Source organism: Wyeomyia smithii, chromosome 2 (assembly GCF_029784165.1).
Source record: "Wyeomyia smithii strain HCP4-BCI-WySm-NY-G18 chromosome 2, ASM2978416v1, whole genome shotgun sequence".
In the NCBI taxonomy this organism is placed as follows: domain Eukaryota; kingdom Metazoa; phylum Arthropoda; class Insecta; order Diptera; family Culicidae; genus Wyeomyia; species Wyeomyia smithii.
In genome coordinates this window covers 227,802,221-227,825,173 of record NC_073695.1, presented here as the reverse complement: position 1 = coordinate 227,825,173, position 22,953 = coordinate 227,802,221, and the positions used below count along the sequence as shown (strand labels likewise).

Genomic DNA, 22,953 nt, shown 5'->3' with positions numbered 1-22,953 from the left:
GGAAGACGAAAAAAGAAAGTCCGAAAGAGAAAGGATTCGACTGGTCGCTTCGTTGAGCTTACTGGGAACGGTAATCGGGTGGGTGGCACAGCATCAAGCAGAATAAACATGACACGAGTCCGTAAAATAAAGCGACAGTTTGTCCCTTCCATTTTCACTTCGGTCGATGTACGAGGCAGCAGCGCACGATAGTTTGGGCAAATCCGAGTGGAAGAAAAATGCCGTACACTTAATAATACAGACAATAATACTTTGTAAATAATTCATGAAATAAAGTGGAGCTTCTTTCGAGTGCCAAACGCGGAGACCGAAGGACCTAAGCAAGTGGGACCAAGATTGGGTGAATAAAAAATGAAATGCTCAAACTCATTCGCCGGGCAATTTATGTAGCGTGAAAAATTCCAAACGGGACCAGAATGTTCTGATTCGGAGTTTGTCCTGTTTGTGTTGCCCGAGCGGAAAATTGTACGAAATTTAAATCTTGCTCATTTTTACTATTACGTAACGTTCCGATGACTTTTCAACTGGCCCTGGTTAAACTGAGATACTGTAGAGCTAATTTGTGAATCAAGTATGGTATCTGTGAAAAAGTTTCTGGTTTGCAGACGGGGAAAACTTTTGCTCTGTGAATTAATTTTCAAACTTGGTCCCCGCCAATTGCCGTCCCAAAAACGGACGGAGTCAAGGTCAATTATTATACAGCGAGGGGGAAGCGTGCGTAACGGTGCGTGATAATAAAGCTGATGGATTTTTTTATGGATGGCCCTACAGCTTGGCGAGCCGAACAAACCATTGATTAAATTTTAGCACTGCTCTAATTAAAATTACCATCACTGGCTTCAGCTTTCTTTTGCCTCGCCCGTACTGAGCTGTGCTGTTTTTGGCGTTTTCCACAAGAAATGGGTCATATACGTTTATGGGTACTTTTCTCTTATTTGCTGTTTACATCTGGTACTTCCGAGACGTTTACGCGCTTTGCGTTGTTGCTATGAGCGTTTTGCGGATGGTGTTGTTTATTTAATTGGAATAATTTCCTAATCAGGATAATTTCATCCGTAATTGCTATAATTTTAGAAATAGGTAATAATATTTTATGCAACGATCTTAGAGGTTACGGAAAAAGAATCACGTGATACAGCGGAAAACACGAGAGCATTATGGCACTGGAATATTATAACTTCAAACACATTTTTTCGATGTTTCTCGCACCGCAAATCCTAAACAGCGGAGACAAAAGAATAATATAAACTGAATCAATAATCAAACATTGAAAGCATAGCATAACATATTTGTTTACCTGTGCACAGCTCGCAATCGATTACAATCAGTTGGAATAGTCCAAGGAAGTGTCAAAATCTCATCAAACCATTCTAAGTGCGGAGTGAAATGAAGAAATGACTAGTAAAAAGTAAAATATGTAAACACGAGAAGCAATAAATAAAAAGCTAGTAAAGAACGAAAAGTCATTAAAAACATTACAAAAATAAGCAAATTCCGTTAAGGCCGGTCCACTATTTACATGAAGTTGTTGAAAACGATTCAAGGTTTGTTCGTTTAGAAGTCCACGTGGATTAAGTAAAGAAACAGCATTGATCTAATTTATAAACCACTTGTTTACTGGGAATTATTGATTTTTTGTTGGACCTTTTGTTTTCATCAAAGATTGGCTCACAAAAATTGCCTCCTGCCTCGGTCGCCATGTGGTGGATAGAATGTGCACAAAATAATGCTGCAACGTTTGGCGTAATTTACAGCATAACATGTATTTGAGATTTCATTTTTGTTATTTTCAATCATCATCAATTAGGATTACTCAATTACAAAAATAGAAAACAGCAAAAAAGGATGCAGGAAATACTTATTACAAATTCATATTTTTCGTCAATCCGTTTTAAAATTAGAAAAGCACTTAGAAAATAAAACTAATCAAGAACTATTTCTATGACGAAGCATTGTTTTTAATAAATTGAAACCGAAGATAGTATGTATATGAAAATTAAGAAAAATCGAATACTTAAGGGAATTAATTTAAATTAAAATCAATCTACTAGTTTTCAAATAGTTATGCACATAAAAAAATTGATTAGGTCAATCCCAGCCGTATAGCACTTCCTTTGGAAAGCGAAGACTAAATAGTAAAAATGTTAATCAATAAAAATTTACAACATTTTGAAACACTTCAAATAATTTTAATGTTACAGTTCGTAATATTACCCACACACGAATATTTTTCTTATAAATTAGCAATGGTTTAAGCACTGCTAACAGGTGCTTAAATCAAAAGGCCCATCGAGAAACGTTTAAAACTATTGTGTGTAATTTATAGTGGAAAAATTTGCGCTACTACATTATTTCTTCCAAAGGGGGAAGGTGTGGTATTTTAATTTTTTTTAAATTTTTACTGTAAATAACGCCAAACGTTGCAATATTGTGTGAGCGTTATCAGGTTGCAACAATATTCGTGTCAGCAAAATACGTTCTCGACGGGTCTTGTCTATAATAATCAATAAATAGAGTACAGCCGATTGACAACAGTAAACTGTCACAGTTCATTACAGTAACACTTCGGGCTAGGGTTGGGATCAGCCAGGACTTTTTATTCATCACAGACAATCCAAAAACGCCAACATAATATGAAAACTCTCATAAAGCAGTAAGAGCCAAACCTGTAAAAAAGGCCATGAGAGGACAAACAAATAATAAAAAACGAAAGACTTGTCAGAGGAATTGAAAAGCTTGAAGTTCAATAAAATTTAAAAATAAAGCTAAACCACACTCAAAAGAAAAGTTAGAGAAGTATAAAAAGTCATAAAAGGTAAAAAGATTAGTTAAAAAAGTGAAAAGTAACAAAAAAGACGCGAAAAAAAACAAAATAGTTAAAAGTCAAGAGCGTTTAAAACGTTGTCAATAAATTCCAAAAAAACGTTAAGATTTCATGACAATCAAATATATAATATAAAAATTAAGGTAAAGAAAATTAAATTCAAAATAAAAAAAAAGGCAGATATAATTCAAAAGACCATCCATATATTCACATACAGAACATAAAACAAGTAAAATTAACTTCTGCAATGAAGTAAGAGTGAAAGTAAAAAATTAAAGTAAGAGAGTCTCATAAGTAAAAATCAAATCTACTGATCAAAATACAAAAAAAAATAGAAGAAATTAAAAGCAATTAATAATAATGAAGTCAATTCATTATAGTAAGCCAAATAAGCAACATAAAAAATGAATAAATTAAAAAAAAAACAAAACAAAATCAAATAGGCAACCTAAAACAAAACGTCAGAGAAATCAAATAAAAGAGAAGAAATCAAATAGTAGACAATTTTAAGTCACAAATTCATATATGTATAAATAAAATTAAAAAAAAATACCATGAAGGTCAAATCAGTCAAAAAGTTGAAATGTTTATAAAAAATCGAAAACATAACGATTATAGAAAACAAAATGAAAATAAAAAAAAAACAAAAACTCGACAAATAGGCAAGAGAGGCCAGAAGTGGAATAAAAACATATATATTGAGAATCAAGAAAGGGAAACTTTTCAACTAAATTCAAAAAGCCGAAAGCGTCAGAGATATAGAAAAAAAATCAAACTCAAAAATAGTCATTTCAATCTTAAAAAGCCAATATAGTTAAAATCGTTGATAAAGTCGAAAAATAAAAAAAAACGAAAATAATTTGAAGGCTCACATCATATGAAAATAGAAAAATTCAAAATAGTTAATGAAGAAACAAATTGTAAAAAAGGAAAAACGATAAAAAAAACAACTAAAAACGGGACATAAATCAGAAACAAATTAAAAACTCACAAAGTTATAAAAATGAAAAAAGTCTAAAGTATAAAAGACCAAAAAGACGAAAAAGAACGAAATAGTAAAAAAGTTTAAAATATCAACAGATCAACACAAAGTCAAAAATATAATAACAGTCATAAATAAGGGAAAAAAGTACACACATATAAAAAAAATAAATAAAACAACGCATGGATCAAGAGTATATTGAAGTAAATATTTAAAAACTATTTAAAATACAAAATAATTTGAAAAAAGGTTATAAGTCAACCACAAACATGAAATGGACTCTGGTTCTAAAGTACGAAACACATACGGCAATAAAAAAAAAAATAAAAACATGAAAAGTGGAAATGAAAAATCTAAAAAAAAGTTAAAATTTAATAAAAGTGATAGATAAATAAAATAAAGAAAGCCAACAAAGTCAATACTGTAAAAATAAATTCAATCAGTTATTTAAATAAACAAAATTATAAAAGAATAAACTCAAAACAGTACGACAAAGCCAAAAAAATCAATTAAAAATAAGACTCTATAGAAATGGGGGATGAAACAAGCAAAATAAAAGGGGTAAAGCGACAGATAAGGCAAAAACATGAAAAAGTGAGAAGTTTGAAGATTTTGCAAAACATAAACAAAAAAAAGCTCAAAAACTTAAAAAACCACGAATTTGAAATAAAAAGAGAAGGCCAAAACGTGAAAAATAGAAGAGTTTCGAAAAAATTAACAGTAAAGATGTCGATAACCTTAAAAAAAAATATGGTAAGTTGTTCAAGCAATACAACCGATGACAAAACTAAAAAAATATATTAAGCCAGAAAGTCGATTGAAAATGAAACGTCAAATAAATCTAGACAATATCTAATCTACAATCTAATAATTTTTTAGTCACAAAACAAAAAAAAAGTCCAACGATTGAAAATAACAGAAATACCTATATAATTCGGCAAAAAAGCGCAAAAACGTAAAATAATAAATAAGTCAAACAGTTTAAAAAATCAGGAATGTAAAAGAGTTAAACTGTTTTCAGAAGGTCGAAGGAGTCAAAAGTGAACGAAAAGCGAAACTCAAAAATATTTATTACGGTCTCAGAAAGGTAATAGGGACAAAACAGTTTGAAAATAAAAAGTCTAAAACAACCAAATTCGTACATGAATTTCAAACAAAAAATCAGAATAGTTGATGAAGACAAAAAAAAAAATAGAAATCTTACATACAAGAAAGATTAAAATGTTTTCAATGCGGCAAAGAGGCAAAAAACCTATATATGTAAAAATAAAATCAAAGCCCAGTAAACCAAAACAATTGAATAAAAATAATATGGTAAAAAAGTCTAAGAGTGTAAAACAAGTTGAAAATGTCTGAAAAGTTTGCAAACACACAAAAGTTACAAAAGAAGTCAACGAATTGAAATATATAAAAAAGAAAAAGTACAAAATACTAAAAAAGATTGAAATATCGACAAGGTAATACAAAGTTAAAACTGTCATAATAATCAGATAAAATAAAATAAAAAAAAACAAAGAAAATCATGAAGAAGATATCGAAAAATATTGTAGTTGTAGTTAAAAATAAAAAACTGTATCAAACACTGTAAATAGTTGAAAAAATAATAAAGTTTTAAGTCAAGCAGAGAAGAAAAATAAATTTAGGTGATGAAATATTGTACTTCACGTGCACAATTGGAAACAATGAAAACACAAGAAGTAACACTAGGGCGGGGGCCTAGCGTGGTTGGTAACGTCTCCGCCAACCACGCTCGACGCTTGGGTTCGAATCCCAACGCCGACATAGGTGTCGATGGTTGTGGGGTGGCGTGATCCACTCAAAACCAACCCAACAGGTCTAGATTCAATTCTAGCCGACACCGGGAGATTTCCTGAGGCGAAAAATCTCTGGGGTCACGCCTTCCATCGCATGAGGTAGTAAAGCCGTTGGCGCCGGTCCCTTAATCAACGGGTCGTAAGTTAGGGTCCTGGGTGGAGTCGCCTCCCTGGGCGTCGGTAATTGGCACAACAAAAGTGGCGGAAATAGACTGACGGAAAATAAGCAAGAATAAAAAAAACAAGAAGTAACAAAAAAAAGTAAAAAAAGGTGAAAAGTTAGAGAACTACTCAACACTAAATACTGAATACTAAATACTAAATACTAAGTACTAAGTACTAAATACTGAATACTAAATACTAAATACTAAATACTAAATACTAAATACTAAATACTAAATACTAAATACTAAATACTAAATACTAAATACTAAATACTAAATACTAAATACTAAATACTAAATACTAAATACTGAATACTAAATACTAAATACTAAATACTAAATACTAAATACTAAATACTAAATACTAAATACTAAATACTAAATACTAAATACTAAATACTAAATACTAAATACTAAATACTAAATACTAAATACTAAATACTAAATACTAAATACTAAATACTAAATACTAAATACTAAATACTAAATACTAAATACTAAATACTAAATACTAAATACTAAATACTAAATACTAAATACTAAATACTAAATACTAAATACTAAATACTAAATACTAAATACTAAATACTAAATACTAAATACTAAATACTGAATACTTAATACTAAATACTAAATACTAAATACTAAATACTAAATACTAAATACTAAATACTAAATACTAAATACTAAATACTAAATACTAAATACTAAATTCTAAATACTAAATACTAAATATTAAATACTAAATACTAAATACTAAATACTAAATACTAAATACCAAATACTAAATACTAAATACTAAATACTAAATACTAAATACTAAATACTAAATACTAAATACTAAATACTAAATACTAAATACTAAATACTAAATACTAAATACTAAATACTAAATACTTAATACTAAATACTAAATACTAAATACTAAATACTAAATACTAAATACTAAATACTAAATACTAAATACTAAATACTAAATACTAAATACTAAATTCTAAATACTAAATACTAAATACTAAATACTGAATACTCTTAGTTGACGACTGGGAGCATACAAATTTAGTTGCGATAATAATTAAGAAGATTGCACGCGTTGAGAAATGATGTCATTGATAAAATAAAGCATTGAAAGTTCGCGGCGTTCTTTAAGTGCTTGTATGTCTATAAGCATGCAGCGTGCTTCGTATGATGGTAAGGGAAATGCTGTCCAATTTAGCTTACGGAGCGCATACAAAAGAAATTGTTTTTGGACAGATTCAATGCGTTCTTCATGTGTTACAATATAGGGATTCCATACAATGCTACAGTATTCCAGAATTGGTCGGACGTATGTAATACATAATAGTTTGATTTTATATGAGTCTTGAAAATTGTGGCCGAAGCGTTTTATAAAACCCAGCATACTATTTGCTTTGTTGATAATTGTATTATAATGTTCTATGAATGTAAGTTTGGAGTCTAAGATTACGCCTAGGTCCCTTACGATTTTGCAAGGAATTTTGAAGCGGACTATTTGTGTTCGCTTTGTTAAGTATGACTGCAGCCATTCCAAGAATTTTGTTTCCATTCCGTATTTTTTGAGCTTGAAGAGCAATAAAGGTATGTCGATTCTGTCAAATGCCTTGCTAAAGTCCTTATAAAGAGCTTCTACGTGGTTGCCGTTGTCCATTACAGTTAAAGTGAAAGTTATGAATTCCAAAAGATTTGTGGTAAATGATCGGCCTTTGTAAAAGCCGTGCTGTTGAGTTGTGATTTGGTTTTTTACTTGCTGAAAGATTTTTTCATTAATTATTCATTCAAATAATTTTGGAATGCATGAAATAATGGCAATTCCACGATAATTACGAATGTCAGATTTAGCGCCAGATTTGAAAATTGGCACTAAATATAAGGTTTTCCAGAGTTCTGGAAAAATTTCATTCTTCAGAGACATATTAAAGAGGTATAGTAAAGGTGTAGATAATTCTTCTGCCAAGTTTCTGAGAAAAATTGGAGCTATTCTGTCAGGTCCAGGACCTTTCGTAGCGTCTAAGTTGTTAAGTGCGTTCTGAATTTCGAATTCGGATATTTGATTGACAGATAAAGAATTCGAAAATTCAGGAAAATACGAGAAATATTCGCTGTCGCGATCTGTTTCTTCAAATGTGGTGTATATTTCTTGAAAAAAGTGGCAAAAAGATTACATATTTCATTATTAGTTTGTCCTAATTTACTGTCAAGATGCATTCGTGATGGAAAGTTGCTACTTTTTAGTTTGGTTTTAACGTAATTGAAGAAGTTCTTTGGGCAGGACTTGATTTGATGTTCGATTTTACGGTTATGTTCTTCATGCGTAATTTTAATGGCTGCGTCAACTTGACGGCAAATTTCTTGGTAATTTTGAAGATTTTCGCTATTGTTGTCTTTTTTGTATATTTAATGTGCTTTTTGTTTTCTATTTTTTAGGTTCTTCAATTGTGGATTAAACCACACTGGATATTTGTTGGTGTTCGTTCGTCTTCTTTTTATTAGTGGTACATTTTCTGATATAATTTGATTAATTATATCATGAAATTTTAATATTTCTTCGTTGAAATTTCCTTCTTTACAAATAATACTACGCCAATTTATTATGCGTAGTCTACAATTGACTCGTTCGAAGTCAGTTTTGTGGTATTCCGGTACATCCTCGTACTTGCAGTCGCTAGGGTACGAAGTGTTATTCATTACTATTGAATATTCAATTGCTGTGTGAAATACTTCATTTTTCCAGATGGGAGTCAATGATGCATCTACACAGAAGTATTCAGTGCAGCTTGTGAACAATAGGTCTAAATATGCATTTTGTTTGTTTTTGACATGATTGATTTGATATAGACCGAGTTCTGAGGATTTGCCAAAAAGATACTGCAGTGTTTCGTTTTCGCCTACGACTGGTAAGATAGATTCATTTTCAATGTCTACGATAAAGTCTGCATTACGTTGGTTGAAGTCGCCATAGACATGCAGTTTTACTTCTGGTTTCATGTTAGACATAATAGATTCTAGAGTTTTGAAAAATAATCCATATGAATGTTTATGAGCTTGTTCCGGTGGAAAGTACCCGGAACAGAAGATATGTTCTTCGCCAGCAATAAATGCTTTGGCCCATACGTGTTCAAATTTTTTATATTTGTCGGATATTATACTAATACTGAATACTAAATTATAAACAAATTATATTAGCTAAGTAAATAAGCAAAATTAAAGATTAACCAACTTAAAAAATTAAATTACGCCAAAAAAGTCGATTGAAAATTAACATTATGGAAATGAAAACGAAAAAAAGTCAAAACTGTCAAGAAGTTCACATAAGTAAAACAAACCCCAGAAAACACAGAAATATATTGCAGAATATTCAAGAAATTTAAAAATGTATACCAGAATATCATGGCGTGATTTGATGAGCGAGTTTGAAAAGAATTTGAATTATTCTTCATCAACTACCTTTAACCGTAAGTCCGCGTTAGGTTTAAAGCGTTCCCATATTATTATTTTTTTTAGTTGATTTTCCAAGAACAAATTGATTAGTTCTTGGAAGGAACTATTGAGGAAAAATCGAGTTCGATAAAAAATACCATTTGTGATAACCATTCTGTTGGCTTCCATAACGAAACCCTCGTCGCCAACCTTTTTTCTATTAGCAAAAAAAACGATCCAACCGAACCCTGCAGCACCGTTCGATTCGCCTAACCGCATCGTCCTGAATCGATTGAACAATTCAAATATTTCACCTTTTGGCTGCCGTTTGCTCACTTAAACGATAAAAGCAAACATTAGCTTGGCTGCTGGCTGATCGAAAGAACAAACCTGTTGAAAAATCAATACCGAAAAGACGAAACCGCTTGCCATCAGCCTGCGTTGCGTTGCAAATCCCGAGAGCTGTGCAGCTTTGCTCTCGCTGCTTCAGGCAATGAAAATGGAATGATGGCAAGCTTTGCTCTGAGGGGCAGAAAAAAAAGAAAACCACAGACGAACAAACTGAAATGCGGAGGCGAATCATCATCAGCAGAGCAAAGTTGCATCGACACAAACCGACACCTAATTTCTCCTCGCCGGCATCGTCGTCGTCGTTGGTGTTTTTCCTCCTCAATGCACCCGAGGAATTTGCTTCAGTTTGCTCACTTTTTTCATGCGCTTGCATAGAAAGCTGATTTTTAGTGTTTATATTCGCTCTGTTAGTGGAAAACTTTCATTCGTTTCGTACAGGAAAGTTCGTGAAGAAAAAAAAACGTATTTCGCAACACTTTAATTCGTTCATAATGCTCAACTTTGTTTTCTCTGTCACGCGTTTTCAAGACTAAAATATGCTCCCAATGCTAGTCATGACTAAGTGCCGTTTTGCCGAAAATTTTCAATGTAAACACAAACCAATTTTAGCCTTCCATCCCGAAGCTAGCCGTCAGTGAGGGGTATTCATATTTTATGAGATATGCTTCATGGCTGGGGCGATGGACTTAAATAAAATAAAACAGTTTAAATTTCAATTCTATGAGTCGTACTTTTCGCTTTGCAAGACCCAGTTTCATTTCCCAAATCAATTTCCCACTCAAAATGGCAGTCAGTGTCGCCACCGACTTATTGATTTAAAGAGTAAAAAAACAACGAGCAAAAATTCGATCACCCAGAAATGGAGTTATCGTTGCGAAGAACATGCGCGAGAAGTCATAAAGTATAATGGGCGAACGAGTCGCCCGGTATGGCAGACACTAACACACCGACCGAACAGCGACGGGTAAAACTCAGCTGGTGCTTCGTAGATACGTAGTAGCATAAGGCGCCGCAAATTGGAGTGGAAAATGAAAATGAGGAAAAATCTTCACCAACACTCCCAAATCGCCTCCTCGCGTCCGATTTGCTCCCTTTTCTGGCGGACTAGCAAGCAAGCGCTCAGTAGCGCTTCTAAAGAGCCAACAAAAGTTGCGTGGGGAAAAGAGTGGAAGAGAAACGATGTCGTCATTTATCTTATGCTCAAATGAATAATGGCCGAGCTTGGAGGGAAAACAAAGAACGCAGGGAGACAGCGAGTAGGAGTGAAAAAAAAAAACAACAAATTCAAAGGGGACGAAATACGCGGAAAATTATGCCAGAGCGTGCGTGTGTGCGCTGAGCTTTTCCATTGAGGTGTTCACTGGGGTACGATACATCTCGCTAACCAGGGTGAGGGATTTTCAGCAAGCGGATAAAAATGTCTGCACGTGCTTAAGGACTGAAGTTTATTGGGAGGATTCCTGCGGCTTACCGGTGGCAGGATGAATGCTGCTGTTGACTGACGAACTTTAATGTTGCGAAACAGAGATGAATTAATTTCCTGCTAGAGTTTTTGCTGTACACTTGAAAACACTTGTTTGATGTTGTCGTAATTGTAATCCGGTGTTAAATTATGTCGCTATGAATGGATGAAGGTTGAAGTTAGTAATATTCTTGTGTACGTCATAATTTGTATCTTCATTACTCTAACAAGAGTAAACTATTTTTAGGATGATAAGGTACTCAATAACACTTTGTTTCAATTTTTAACAGCTTTAGTTCAATTTTCTTTCATTTGATTTGTGTCGAAACTTCTAGCTTCTAACTGTTTTAAGATTTACTTAGACTTTCTACGAATATATTTTTTTTTTCTACTGTATTTTTAGTTCTACCCAGGATTTTCGAATTTTAGCTTTCGTTTCTCGGTTTTGGAGCTCAGCATTCGACTTTTGACAATTGATACAAACTCAGGATTAATCAAAAGAGTTATATAATTTATTTAATTTTTAGCCTTTCCAGCTTAAAAATAAGTCTTCAACTCGAATTTATAATTTATTTGTGGAGTTTCAATTTCCGATCTCATGTTTATTTTTTCTTTTTTTTAAATTTCAGTTTTGTATCTTCTTTCTGAAATAGTGACGCATGATCAATGTTTTTATTAAGGTATGACAAGAAAAACACTCCTTGTTCGTCTTCGCAATGAGTTTACTTCGCGCGCAATACTGTCTGACTCAGTCAGTTACCACAGTGACACAACCCCTCCTTCCCGTCGCAATCGTGGAGATTCCGAGGTAAACTTGGTTCTTCCGGGTCGAAAGATTTGTGTTTCTTGGTTAAGTATTCAAAAACTCATTCAAGAAAGATTGGTCCTGTGATCGCCATGGGATGGCACAATCTCACCCCGGCTTACGATACATGGATTCATGAGCAACTTCACTAGCTCAGATCGATCACAGAGGAGCAACTACAAAATGTGCGGTTGTCAAGCTAAAGCTGAAGCTCTAGTAGTTCTTTTACTTTTTTTTTCTTCTGTATTCATTTTTGAAGTAGGACTATGGGTCCATCCGCAAGGGTCCATTTTCAGATTTCTCTCGCATCTTGTGAAACGTTTTATATGTAACATTCCTATCATTTGAAGCGATGTAAAGCTCGACACATATGTTTAGGGTTTATACATAATTTGAATCCTGTATTCCAAGATTTGTTATGAGCTTCAATAGTACGACATAATATGTTAAAAAAGTTATTTTAAAAAACAAACATCAAGTCCAAATTAAATTCACAATCAATATCATTCAACCAATCACGTGCACGCTTTCGATACACAGATATCGCAAAATGTACCAAACATTGTCTTCACACCTCGCATCTTCATCGCTACCACGTGATTGGTCGTATCACCAATCATTTAACTGTTCCCGTAAAAAGATGATCTCATTTTCATGCATGAAAGCAGCACTGGTATGCGGCTAGCGATCATTTCCAATCTGGCTTCTGAAACAGGAGCATCAGCAGCAAATCTTAAATATCTTCCGAGGCATGATGCACATGAAGCACATACAACTATAGGACTTTTTTAAGTTCCGTCTTTCTCGCTTCTACGTTTTCGAACCTGGTAGTTTTTTCTCTAAGACAACAAAAACGGATCGTAAACACAGATGCGAGAATGACGAAACTTGAAAAATTTGTATGTGCTTCATATGCATCATCTCTTGAAAGATATTTAAGAACTGCTGCTGGTGCTTCTGCTTCAAAAACGAGATTAGAAATGAACGCGCGCCGCATGTCAGTGCTGCTTTTATGCATAAAAAGAATCTTGAGACTATGTTCCCCCACCAACATCTCAATTTGGAAAAGAAACAGTGAGCGTCAGATTTCAATTGAAATGTTGGTGTAGGACCGTGGTGTTTAAGGCAGGAGAAGCGAAAGGCAACCTGATTGGATTTTGCCTGTTTTTTCCGGTTCAATTCTAGTGCGGCAGAAGACATTTGGCAACTATAGAATAGACAAAGTAGATGGTGGCTGCTGTGAATTCAGAAGAAAAAGTGCTCATTAACTATTAACCGAAACGAAATTAGTTTTTGGTTAATGATTGGGGTAATTGTTCCAATACAAACACTGTCCTTCTCAGGACAAACAAGTCTATAAATGAAAAGATAAGAAATTTTCTCTTTTCATTATACACATAGTGGTTAGTAGAGACCAAATTCACACGAGCTTGAAAAAATATTCTTTCTTTTGTAGTGATCACAGCTCAAGCACTGGTACAGTGTCTTTTACAGGACAAATAGGATTGAAAATTGACGAGTCGATTCTCTCCTTTCTATAATATATACCATTATAGCCAAAATGCAGAAATAATTACAAGCTTGAAGAAAAGTGCTCTAATATGTGATAGTGATAGCTCGAGTATTGTCACACTGTCTGTCCTCTACTCTACAGGATATAGCTCAATTTATGACATAACGAGACATGAACGATGCCACTATTTCCGTCCGCCGCGAGACGTTAGGGGAAGGCTTGTAAACGGTCAGCATTTTATTTGATTTCGATACCATAGCGTGTGCCACAGTAGGCTTTACTCGTATATGTAAAACAATGTATTTGAACTGTTTTCCAATTTTGTTTCGTTTTTTTGTTCTCACTGTCTTGATGTTTATGATTTTTCACAAATTTTTGATTTCGATTTTTTTTACTATTTTTTGTCATTTTTCACTTTATTTGCTCCAACACTATTACTTTGCTCTACACTTTGCTCGATACTTAGACTATGCAGTCGTCGTTGTCAAATATCATCTAGGATTTAAAAAAATAAACTGTTTTTCCCATTGGTGGTGAAGCAAAGTTGAAATAAATACTATTTCAGACTATGCAACGGAAGGTTGTAATTGTTATTGTTTATTGGACTTAGGCTGCCAGCCTGATCTTCTACTCAAATCTAGATACTTACTCTAGATCAGTGGTTCACAACCGGGGGTCCGTGACCGGCAAGGGGGTCGCGAGGCTCATCTAAGGGGGGAGGGGGGCGCAAAGCTCTTGGTAAATTTGACGGGTAACTAAAATTTGTTTCCTGATATCTCTGTGAAAGCAGATTTTTAACTCTTCTGCTTATTAGGAACAAGACGATTAACAAATTAGTTTTGGAGTATTTTGCTGATTTCTTACATATAATTTTAGTCTTCCTCGGACCACTTCTGGAGTCATATTTTTATTGGAAATACGTCCTGCAGTTCGTTGAGCTCGTTCAGCGTGTTATGGGCAAAAATTGATCAATTTCAATTTGCCGTATTATTTTTATCGTGCATCAAAAAAAATCTGAACACCACTCATTTTAAAGATGTGTGTGTGTATGTTATCATACCTTACGTTTGATTTTGACATTTGCTCTTCAGTTGTGAAAATGGCGTCGAAGAAAAAGAAGCAACGCATCAAAACTTTGCTCGCGCATCGCGAAAACCCGAACTAACGTGACGATAAGCAAAATGAGTCGATCAGACAACGATCGCGAAAGCTGTACGTGAAGCTTACGTCAAGGCAGACTTTAAACAGCTTCCTAGATAGGCATATTATACGGCTACTGCAAGAGAAAATGTGGCAGAGACTTTCAAACACATTAAGCTGTCGAAGTTTGCAAAAAAATATCTCGTGTGACAGGCCATCTGTTTCTGTGGTTTGAAGAGCAACATTTTCACCGCGAAAGGAGTGCCTGTTGTTCCGTTCAGTTTTGGCCGGATTTGGCATCTTGTCATTAAGGAAAAAAAGGTCGTGGAGTGGTATGCTTCGAACAACATTCACGTGGTGTCAAAGGACAGGAACCCTCCCAACACACCAGAGCTCCATCAAGCGGGACCTCAAGAAGCTACGAAAGACAATAATCAACGAGGTGTAGTTCAAGGCTAACGAAGATGGCTGTACAAAACTTGATGGAAGGAATCAAGAGGAAGGTCCGGACACTCGCATTCGCTAAAAAGGAAGATTAAGTTGATATTTTTCCTTTATTCTGTACGAATTGAAGCAACGAAAAATGATTCGATTGTGTAATGGAAAAAAACGATTTAGAAGGAAGAAATCGTCAGTTGAATTCAATACTGGCACAACTCAACATTTTGCAGTTTTGAGTTATTGATGGCAAACGATGCCAAATACTATACAGTTTTATCTCACAAAGACCCGTTGCAAAATTCACAATATTTCCAGAAATATAAGTAAATGTGCCTTTATTGCCCAAATCTAAAATATCCCTAAAAAGGCAGAAAAATGAGGTTATATACAATTATTATAACATGCTTATTACATGCACATGATAGACCCAAACAAGTTCAATAAAAATGGGAAGTCTCAAAATTGGAATTTTTCACGAAAATGAAAAAAGGAATTTTTGACGCAAATTTTCAACAGCGTTTTTCTCGAAACTATGAATTTTGAGTTGTGCCAGTATTGAATCCAACTGACGAAATGCCTTATTTTTTATTATTAGGCCGTTGACAAATGGACTTAAAAGAATTCATAAGGGGGTCAAAAACGCTGTGATCATAACACTTAGAGTTACAAAACTCTGGAATTTATTAGAATACCAAAAACAAATTTAACATAACTTTAAAAAAAATGCATTAGCTTAAAGTACAACGGCTTGGAAACATTTTCACAAATTTTTATAGAGATTCGAGTAAAAGGAGTTTTTGAAACGATTTGAAGTCTACCTCGTCACCGCATAAGCTAAATTTATTTTTATCTCGGAATGGTGTTTTGCAAAAAATGACTGCCGTGTTCACGATTGCCGCAAAACTATTGAATCGATTTTCTCCATTTTTAAATGTTAGTTATTAACGTCGTCGGTCGTTGAACGATCACTTTTCGAAACACAAAGTTCACTTAGCCGAAAAAAAATCTTGAAATTTGAGGCGCTCCGAACACCGATTTTTCAGGATAAACGTTTCTAGTTGCAGTAAAAACAAATTACTTATGAAAATGATCGTACGAACTCGGTATAACTATAATCTAATGAAATATTATGAGTTTTATGATATCAGTTGACCGGGATATAGCGCCAAGGCTTTGCTTTGCTTTGCTTTGATATCAGTTGACCTGCTGAGTCTCCATCGTGAACACCGCAAGCCTCTTAAAAAGACTTGTGGAGAAACGGCCAGAACTTCAGTCATAAATGATATTTTTTATAAACAAATACCACAGACTAACAGACGTAACACTGGAACCAAGCTCCATCGCCTTAAAATATGATCATTTCAAAATTTCATTCGAATAACCTTCGTCGCGCGACAACGCTGTCTGAGGCACTGTCATGCAATCTCCTACATTTTTCATAGTTCCCAATTTAAGGGGTTATATACCTTTTTGGTCGAGAAAAATGAGGGAAGTTTGAATCTATTTTAAAGTGCATAACACCATTTTCATTGCATCAAAGGGGTATTTTTCTGAAAGTACAGTTTATCAACAACAAAAAAATACGTTTAATTTTGAGATATACCAATTATTACTGGAGTAATGGCCGTTTCCCCGAAACGCTATTTTTTTGCAGAGGCTTGCGGTGATCCTGATAGAGACTCAGCGGGTCAACCGAAATCAAAAAACTCATATTATTTCATTAGTTTAGGAGTGTGCCGGGTCCTTGAACGATCGCTTTTATGAGTATTTTGTTTTCAGTGCAAACGGGAACGTTTTTCCCGAAAAATGCACGTTTTGAGTGCTAAAAATTGCGTTAAAAAATTTTTTGCGGCAAAATGTAACTGTATGTTTCAAAAAGCGATCGTTCAAGGACCGGCGAATTTAATAACGAAAATTTAAACAAAAAAAGGGGAAGTAAATCGGTTCAGTAGTTTTTCCGCAATCAGGATCACGGCAAAGTCATTTTTCGGAAAACACTATTCCGAGATAATCGCGTGTAAAGTTTCAAGTTTAGCTTATGCGGCCGTGGCGAGGCGCGCTGCAAATCGCTCTAACTTTCTTCCTATTGCCCAGATCTTTATGAAAATTCGTGGAAATGTTCTCAAGATGTTGTATTTGAAGATAATAGAATAAAAAAAAAATCGGTTTTTTGAAAACTAAAAAGGTATATAACCCCTTAACACAAGCACGTACGCTAGCGCTGTTGTCGGAATACAGGACGCAGCACGAACACGGCAGCAGGTGGTGCTATTTTTATAGCTTACGAAAAACTACTGTTATCATCTGAACGATGGATTGATTGATAATTAGTTCAAACTGTTATCTCTGTTAGTTTGTGCAAATACCTTCTGTGTTGCTGAGAAACTGTGCTATAAGAAAATTTTGAGTTCAATATAATGCTGCATGCTTTTAAAAAATTTGAACTTTTCCTATTTTTTTCGAGAAAAACGGTGTATAACCCCTTAGGGTTAAATCCGTGCTTGAATTTTGTCCCAATTTTTGGAAATAATTTTCTCGAAAAGCATTGAAAGTACGTGTGTGAAAATTAATCGATTGTTTGCACCGCTGACGCATGCATAGAGTAGCATGCAATTCGAGCGCTATTAATTGGTCGGAAGCTGAGATTTTAACGCTCAAAATTGTCAAGTGAAAAGAAACCTAACCTCGAAATCGATAGAAAAAACGCCGTCTAGTTTTACCATAAAGTGGAATAAGTAGTCAGTCTGTCGAATTTTTCGGGAAAATAAAAGTTCAGCTCGTAACAGTGCATAAAAACCTAAATTATAGTATCATTGATTTTTTTAAGTCCCCGTACGATGCTTCAAGGAGTTTTTGTCTGTGTTTCTAGCATATTACATAGTTAATTGATATCTCAACGCTGCCTGAATATCTTATCACAGTTTTTTCCATCCCCTCTCCAGCTGGTCTCCCGTACAAGGTCTACTCCGGTCACGATTCGGTCTTGGCGGAAAAACGGAAACAGCGCCGGATACGAACCACTTTCACGTCAGCCCAGCTGAAGGAACTAGAGCGGGCCTTCCAGGAGACGCACTATCCAGACATCTACACCCGCGAGGAAATTGCCATGAAGATCGATCTTACCGAAGCGAGGGTACAGGTAAGTTCTCCCTAAAGCTAGTAGTAAAGCCGAGCCCCAAGCCTTCCTAATGGATTATAGCTAGTTCTTCACCCAAATGGAAGATCAATCATGTAATCCGTTGGCCATTTTTCCACTATCTTCGCAGTGCCGCTGCCTTCTGGAGGCAACCTTGATTGATTAAATTCATTTTACCAGCTGTTGGCCTCCGGCTGACAGCAGCGGTAGGGTCACTGAGAGTATATTTTATCTCCACGATTTTCCCCCTGTCATACCGTCGTTTTGCGCATAGAAGTGAACGGTTAACCGGAAAGCGTTGGAAATAAAAAAGACTACAACCTGGCTCCCATTCCTAGAGAGGTCGGCTGGAACACGCATACTCTAGTAGCAGCAACAGCAGCGACTGCCTACGAAACCAATCTGCTTCCGTCGGCTGTACTCCTTGGGGCATCGAGAAGAACTGACGAGTGACGGGAAAAACGACCTGTTAGGAACGGGAGTGGGAAGGAATAAAAATTTATTATTTACGACGCGTGCCCTATTCTATATTTCACAGCCATGGCACCTCGTTTACAGGTTGTTTTTTCCGCAACAGGAGTATGACCGTATGAGTTAAGTGTATGTCCTTCGTCAGCGGTGTCGAATCGGAAGCCAAAACTGGCACATCTAGTCGATTGCCGCCTCCACCGATGATGGCAAGCAGAATCTGTGGTTCTGTGCGTTATGGCAACGATGCAATAAATCCTGAAGGGTTGTGAATTTATCACCTATCTGCTGCTTGTCGCATGTTTAGTGTGACAATTTTGAACACAATCCGTGTTTATTTTATATCTACCAAAGAATGATGAAAATCGCTTTCTTTAAAAACACATTTTTAATCCAAAATTGTTGTTTTCTCAATCCAACAACTTTAGCAAAACATTTATTAAACACTAAGGAAGACTCGAGTAGTTTCGTAGGTAGCAATCAATCTTCAATTTTTTCTTCTCAACATTCTGTGTCTCCGTCAAACATCGGCTCCGTAAAGAAGGCAGTTTAATCCCCGAAGATCAGCCGCAATGTGCGCACATTTTATACAACATAAAGTACGTAGCAACAAAAGGATCCGCAGACAAGTCTCGCTTTCCGCCGGGTCCCCTAACCAAACCCCGCCAGCGAATGTCAGTACATTGAAACAATTTAATTCATCATGGAAAACCTTCCAAACGGGGTGACGCGTTGCTTTGCTCGTTTTTCTTTTCCTATACCAGCCTCATTCAGTGTTCGTGGTCGGAAAAGAAAACCCCTCCGCTGCGCTTTTCGGGGTATTAAAGCAGAAATCTTGAAGCGGCCATTTTTACAGCACAGTTGATAGTGAGCCGAAATAAATGACTGCCACATACTCGACTCGAAAGACAAAACAACCGAAAATAACAGAACAAAGCCAGCTGGAATCAAAATTCATTTCCTAATGAAATGAATAATTGATTGAACTGTAAGGGAATCGAACCGGTCGTGTCCCGTTCGTCTCTGCAGACCAACAACGACCATCGTAAGGCGACATTCCCGAGGCAATTGGTTCAATAACGGTAAGCTGGAAAAGCAAAACCCGACGGTGATTGGCCCTAGGTGGGTATGATGGAGTCATCGATTAGCTCCTACTAGGTGGTGCCTTTGCTCGTTGTAGACCGGACACTGACCGTGAACACTAAGTCTTCACGAAGAGGAACAAAAACTGGAACTGGGCATTTGATTGCAAACCTCTGCAGACTACACGACCCAATAAGTTAATTTGGTAGCCTCTATGGATCAAATGATGGTTGTAAACCTTAAGGCGAAGATTTCAACCAATTTTTTTTTATTCTGAATGATTAATTGCTATGATAAATTTGCTAAATTATTTCTCAAGTTAGTTTACTTCCAATGACTCACGATACAAAAAACTTGGTGTCATACTTAAAAAAACTAGAATTTAAACAAATCTGACTCAATCCTTCTATAAGCTTTCTTTAACATAGATTTTTGTATTAATGGTTCCTTTATTGAAATTTTGACACTCGAAAAGGGCTTCCACATGTTACTTGGCCCCTGGGCCCCCACAAGCCCTAATTTGACCCTTGGTATAGCCCAAGCCATGCGTTTGAGAACCAGAGCCGATTTCCTTCGTCGTCCGCTAGCAAGACCCGAGTATTTCAAAACTTATTTATTTATTCGATGTGTGCAATCACCGATCGCCATTCGTTCTTTTGAATAACCATGTACTCGTACGGCAGGAAAAATATCGTATCGTGTTATTTTTCTAGGAGAAAAACAGAAAAATATTTCTTCACCTCATTTATTTGATAACTTTAGTAATCATTTCGCGTAGTAACATGAATTAGCAATATCAATTTTCGCAATGGTTTAAAATGTTATAACTCCGTATGAAGTATTAAACCGCCCCTCTTTTGATAATAGTGTAATTTTTCGTCAAAAACCTCTATTTTCTTCGAATTATGGCTACGAAAAACATAACGGCAAGAAATAAACTCATACATTATTTGAAGCAAATTTGTAAAGAATTTAAAAAAACATATCAATTTTAGGCGGTCAATATTTTTTTCCAAAAATTAAATTGCGTTTTTCGCCAAATGAGTACATTCTGATTTCAAATTTGACAATTTTATCGTATTTGGTTGAAAATTACACTAGGGTATTTTTTACGCCAGTTATTTTAACGCGTTTTGTAAACGCGATTTTTTACAATAACGGGGATGAACACGAGTGGCACGATATTCCAAAAGTCGGTTTGGTTTCGCCGACGATATTGACATTGTGGCTCGGACCTTTGTGAAGATGGCGGATACGTACATCGGACTAAAGGCTGAAGCCAAACGGATTGGACTGGTCATCAATGCATCGAAGACAAAGTACATGAAAGGAAGGGGTTCACGAGAGGACAGTGCTAACCTCCCACCTCGAGTTCAAATTGGTGGTGATGAAATCGAGGTGGTTGATGAGTTCGTGTATCTGGGCTCACTGATAACTGCCGACAACGATACCAGCAGAGAAATTCAACGGCGCATTATGGCAGGAAATCGTGCATACTTTGGTCTCCGGAGGACGCTGCGATCGAGTAGAATTCGTCGCCGCACCAAGTTAACCATCTACAAGACGCTGATCAGACCGGTAGTCCTCTACGGGCATGAGACATGGACTATGCTTGTGGAGGACCAACGCGCCCTTGCGGTCTTCGAGCGGAAGGTGTTGCGTACCATCTTCGGTGGACTGCAGATGGAAAACGGAGTGTGGAGAAGGCGAATGAACCACGAACTGCAGGAGCTGCTTGGGGAGCCATCTATCGTTCACACCGCTAAGATAGGCAGGTTGCGGTGGGCTGGGCATGTTGTAAGGATGTCAGACGACAGCCCGGTAAAGATGGTTCTTGAAACCAATCCGTCAGGGACGAGACGGAGAGGTGCACAGCGGGCAAGGTGGATCGATCAGGTGGAAGACGTCCTGCGGACCCTACGCAGACTGCAGAGCTGGCGAACTGCAGCCATGGACCGAGTGGAATGGAGACGACTCTTACGTACAGCAAAGGCCACACCACGGCTTGGGACTGTTTGGTAAGGTAAGGTAAGGGGATTTTTTTACGCGATTTAAAAGGGTTAATTGTTCGCGGTATAAAACAAGTTTAACATAAGAAAATCTTCTCTAATCTTTTAAACGCGGTACAACCAACTGGGAAAAAATAGACCCCAGTGTATTTGAACAAATTCAGTATTTGTAGATAATGAAGTCAAATTTATTCGGAAATACTTATAATTTGTATTCTTATTTTGTACTATCAAAATTGATTTTATTTTAAATTTTTTGACAATTTTTTTTTAATGCAATTCCTATAATTTCGATCGATATAAAATACCAAGCATTTACAAAAAAGAAGATTGCTGAAGACCAAGTCTATAGGAAAGGGGTTCACTGTTGGTTAATCTACCTTTTTTTGCAAATGCAATCCTCAATAATAAAGTATCAGTTAATTTCTAGACCAGGGATGTAATTTTTAAAACATCTGCAGATGCGGAGATAAGTTTGCGTGTTCGGTTGTGGATATTTAAATCGGAATACAGAAAATTATATCGTGATTGGGACAAAATGCAATTGGAATGATCGCAATGCCGATAAGGTAGAACTACCTCGAATGGATCACTTCCTTCAGTGGACCAGCCTGACGAAAAATTGTTTATTCTCTAGATATAAATTAGAATTTACAAATGTTTCTCCGATTCTGGTGTCAGATTAGCTGAAAAAGATGTTTCCTGATGGAACTTCTCTGGAAACCCCTCGCATTTGCTCATGAATTGAGTTAATCTGATCAGGACGACAAGCTAACTCAAATTCTCTTAACATTAATGAAAATTTTATAAACGTTTCTCGTGATTCTGATACAGATTGGTTGGATAAGATGTTTCCCGCGGGGAATTTTCTGAAAATCCCCCAAGTTCACTATAGGTTAATTCATCCTCCTTGCTGGAGGTGAAGACAAATAGCGTAAAATAACCTATAGTAGACCCTTTTGCTTTAATAACTTATAGTGGACCACACGTCAGATTAAGTCTCTTTCCTATAGTGGACCACTCGCCAGATTAACTCAATTTATGCACAAACTTTCAAATAACTTTCATTTGGAAACATCTGATCCAGTCAATTCGAATCATTATCTTGAGAAACATTTATAAAATTCCGATTTATGTTCAGCGAATTCGAGTTAACCTGACGAGTGGTCCACTATAGGAATGTTACGGATTTTCGCATCCGCATCCGCTGATATGGAACATCCGCATGAAAATTGACATCCGCATCATACCATGCAGATATTGAAAAAAAAAAAAAATTACGCTTCACAAAATTTTGTAGAAAATTTTTCCTTGGTATATTTA

General features: G+C 35.7%; 1 protein-coding gene across 1 annotated transcript in view; it reads left to right on the top strand.

Annotated features, from left to right (window-relative positions):
• LOC129722108 (paired mesoderm homeobox protein 2A-like) overlaps positions 1–22,953 on the top strand; it is an 89,398-nt gene that overhangs the window by 24,898 nt on the left and 41,547 nt on the right. Inside the window, exon 2 of the mRNA XM_055675345.1 lies at positions 17,877–18,073. Within this exon, the coding sequence (XP_055531320.1) occupies positions 17,877–18,073 (197 nt within the window). The remainder of the gene's footprint in view (positions 1–17,876; positions 18,074–22,953) is intronic.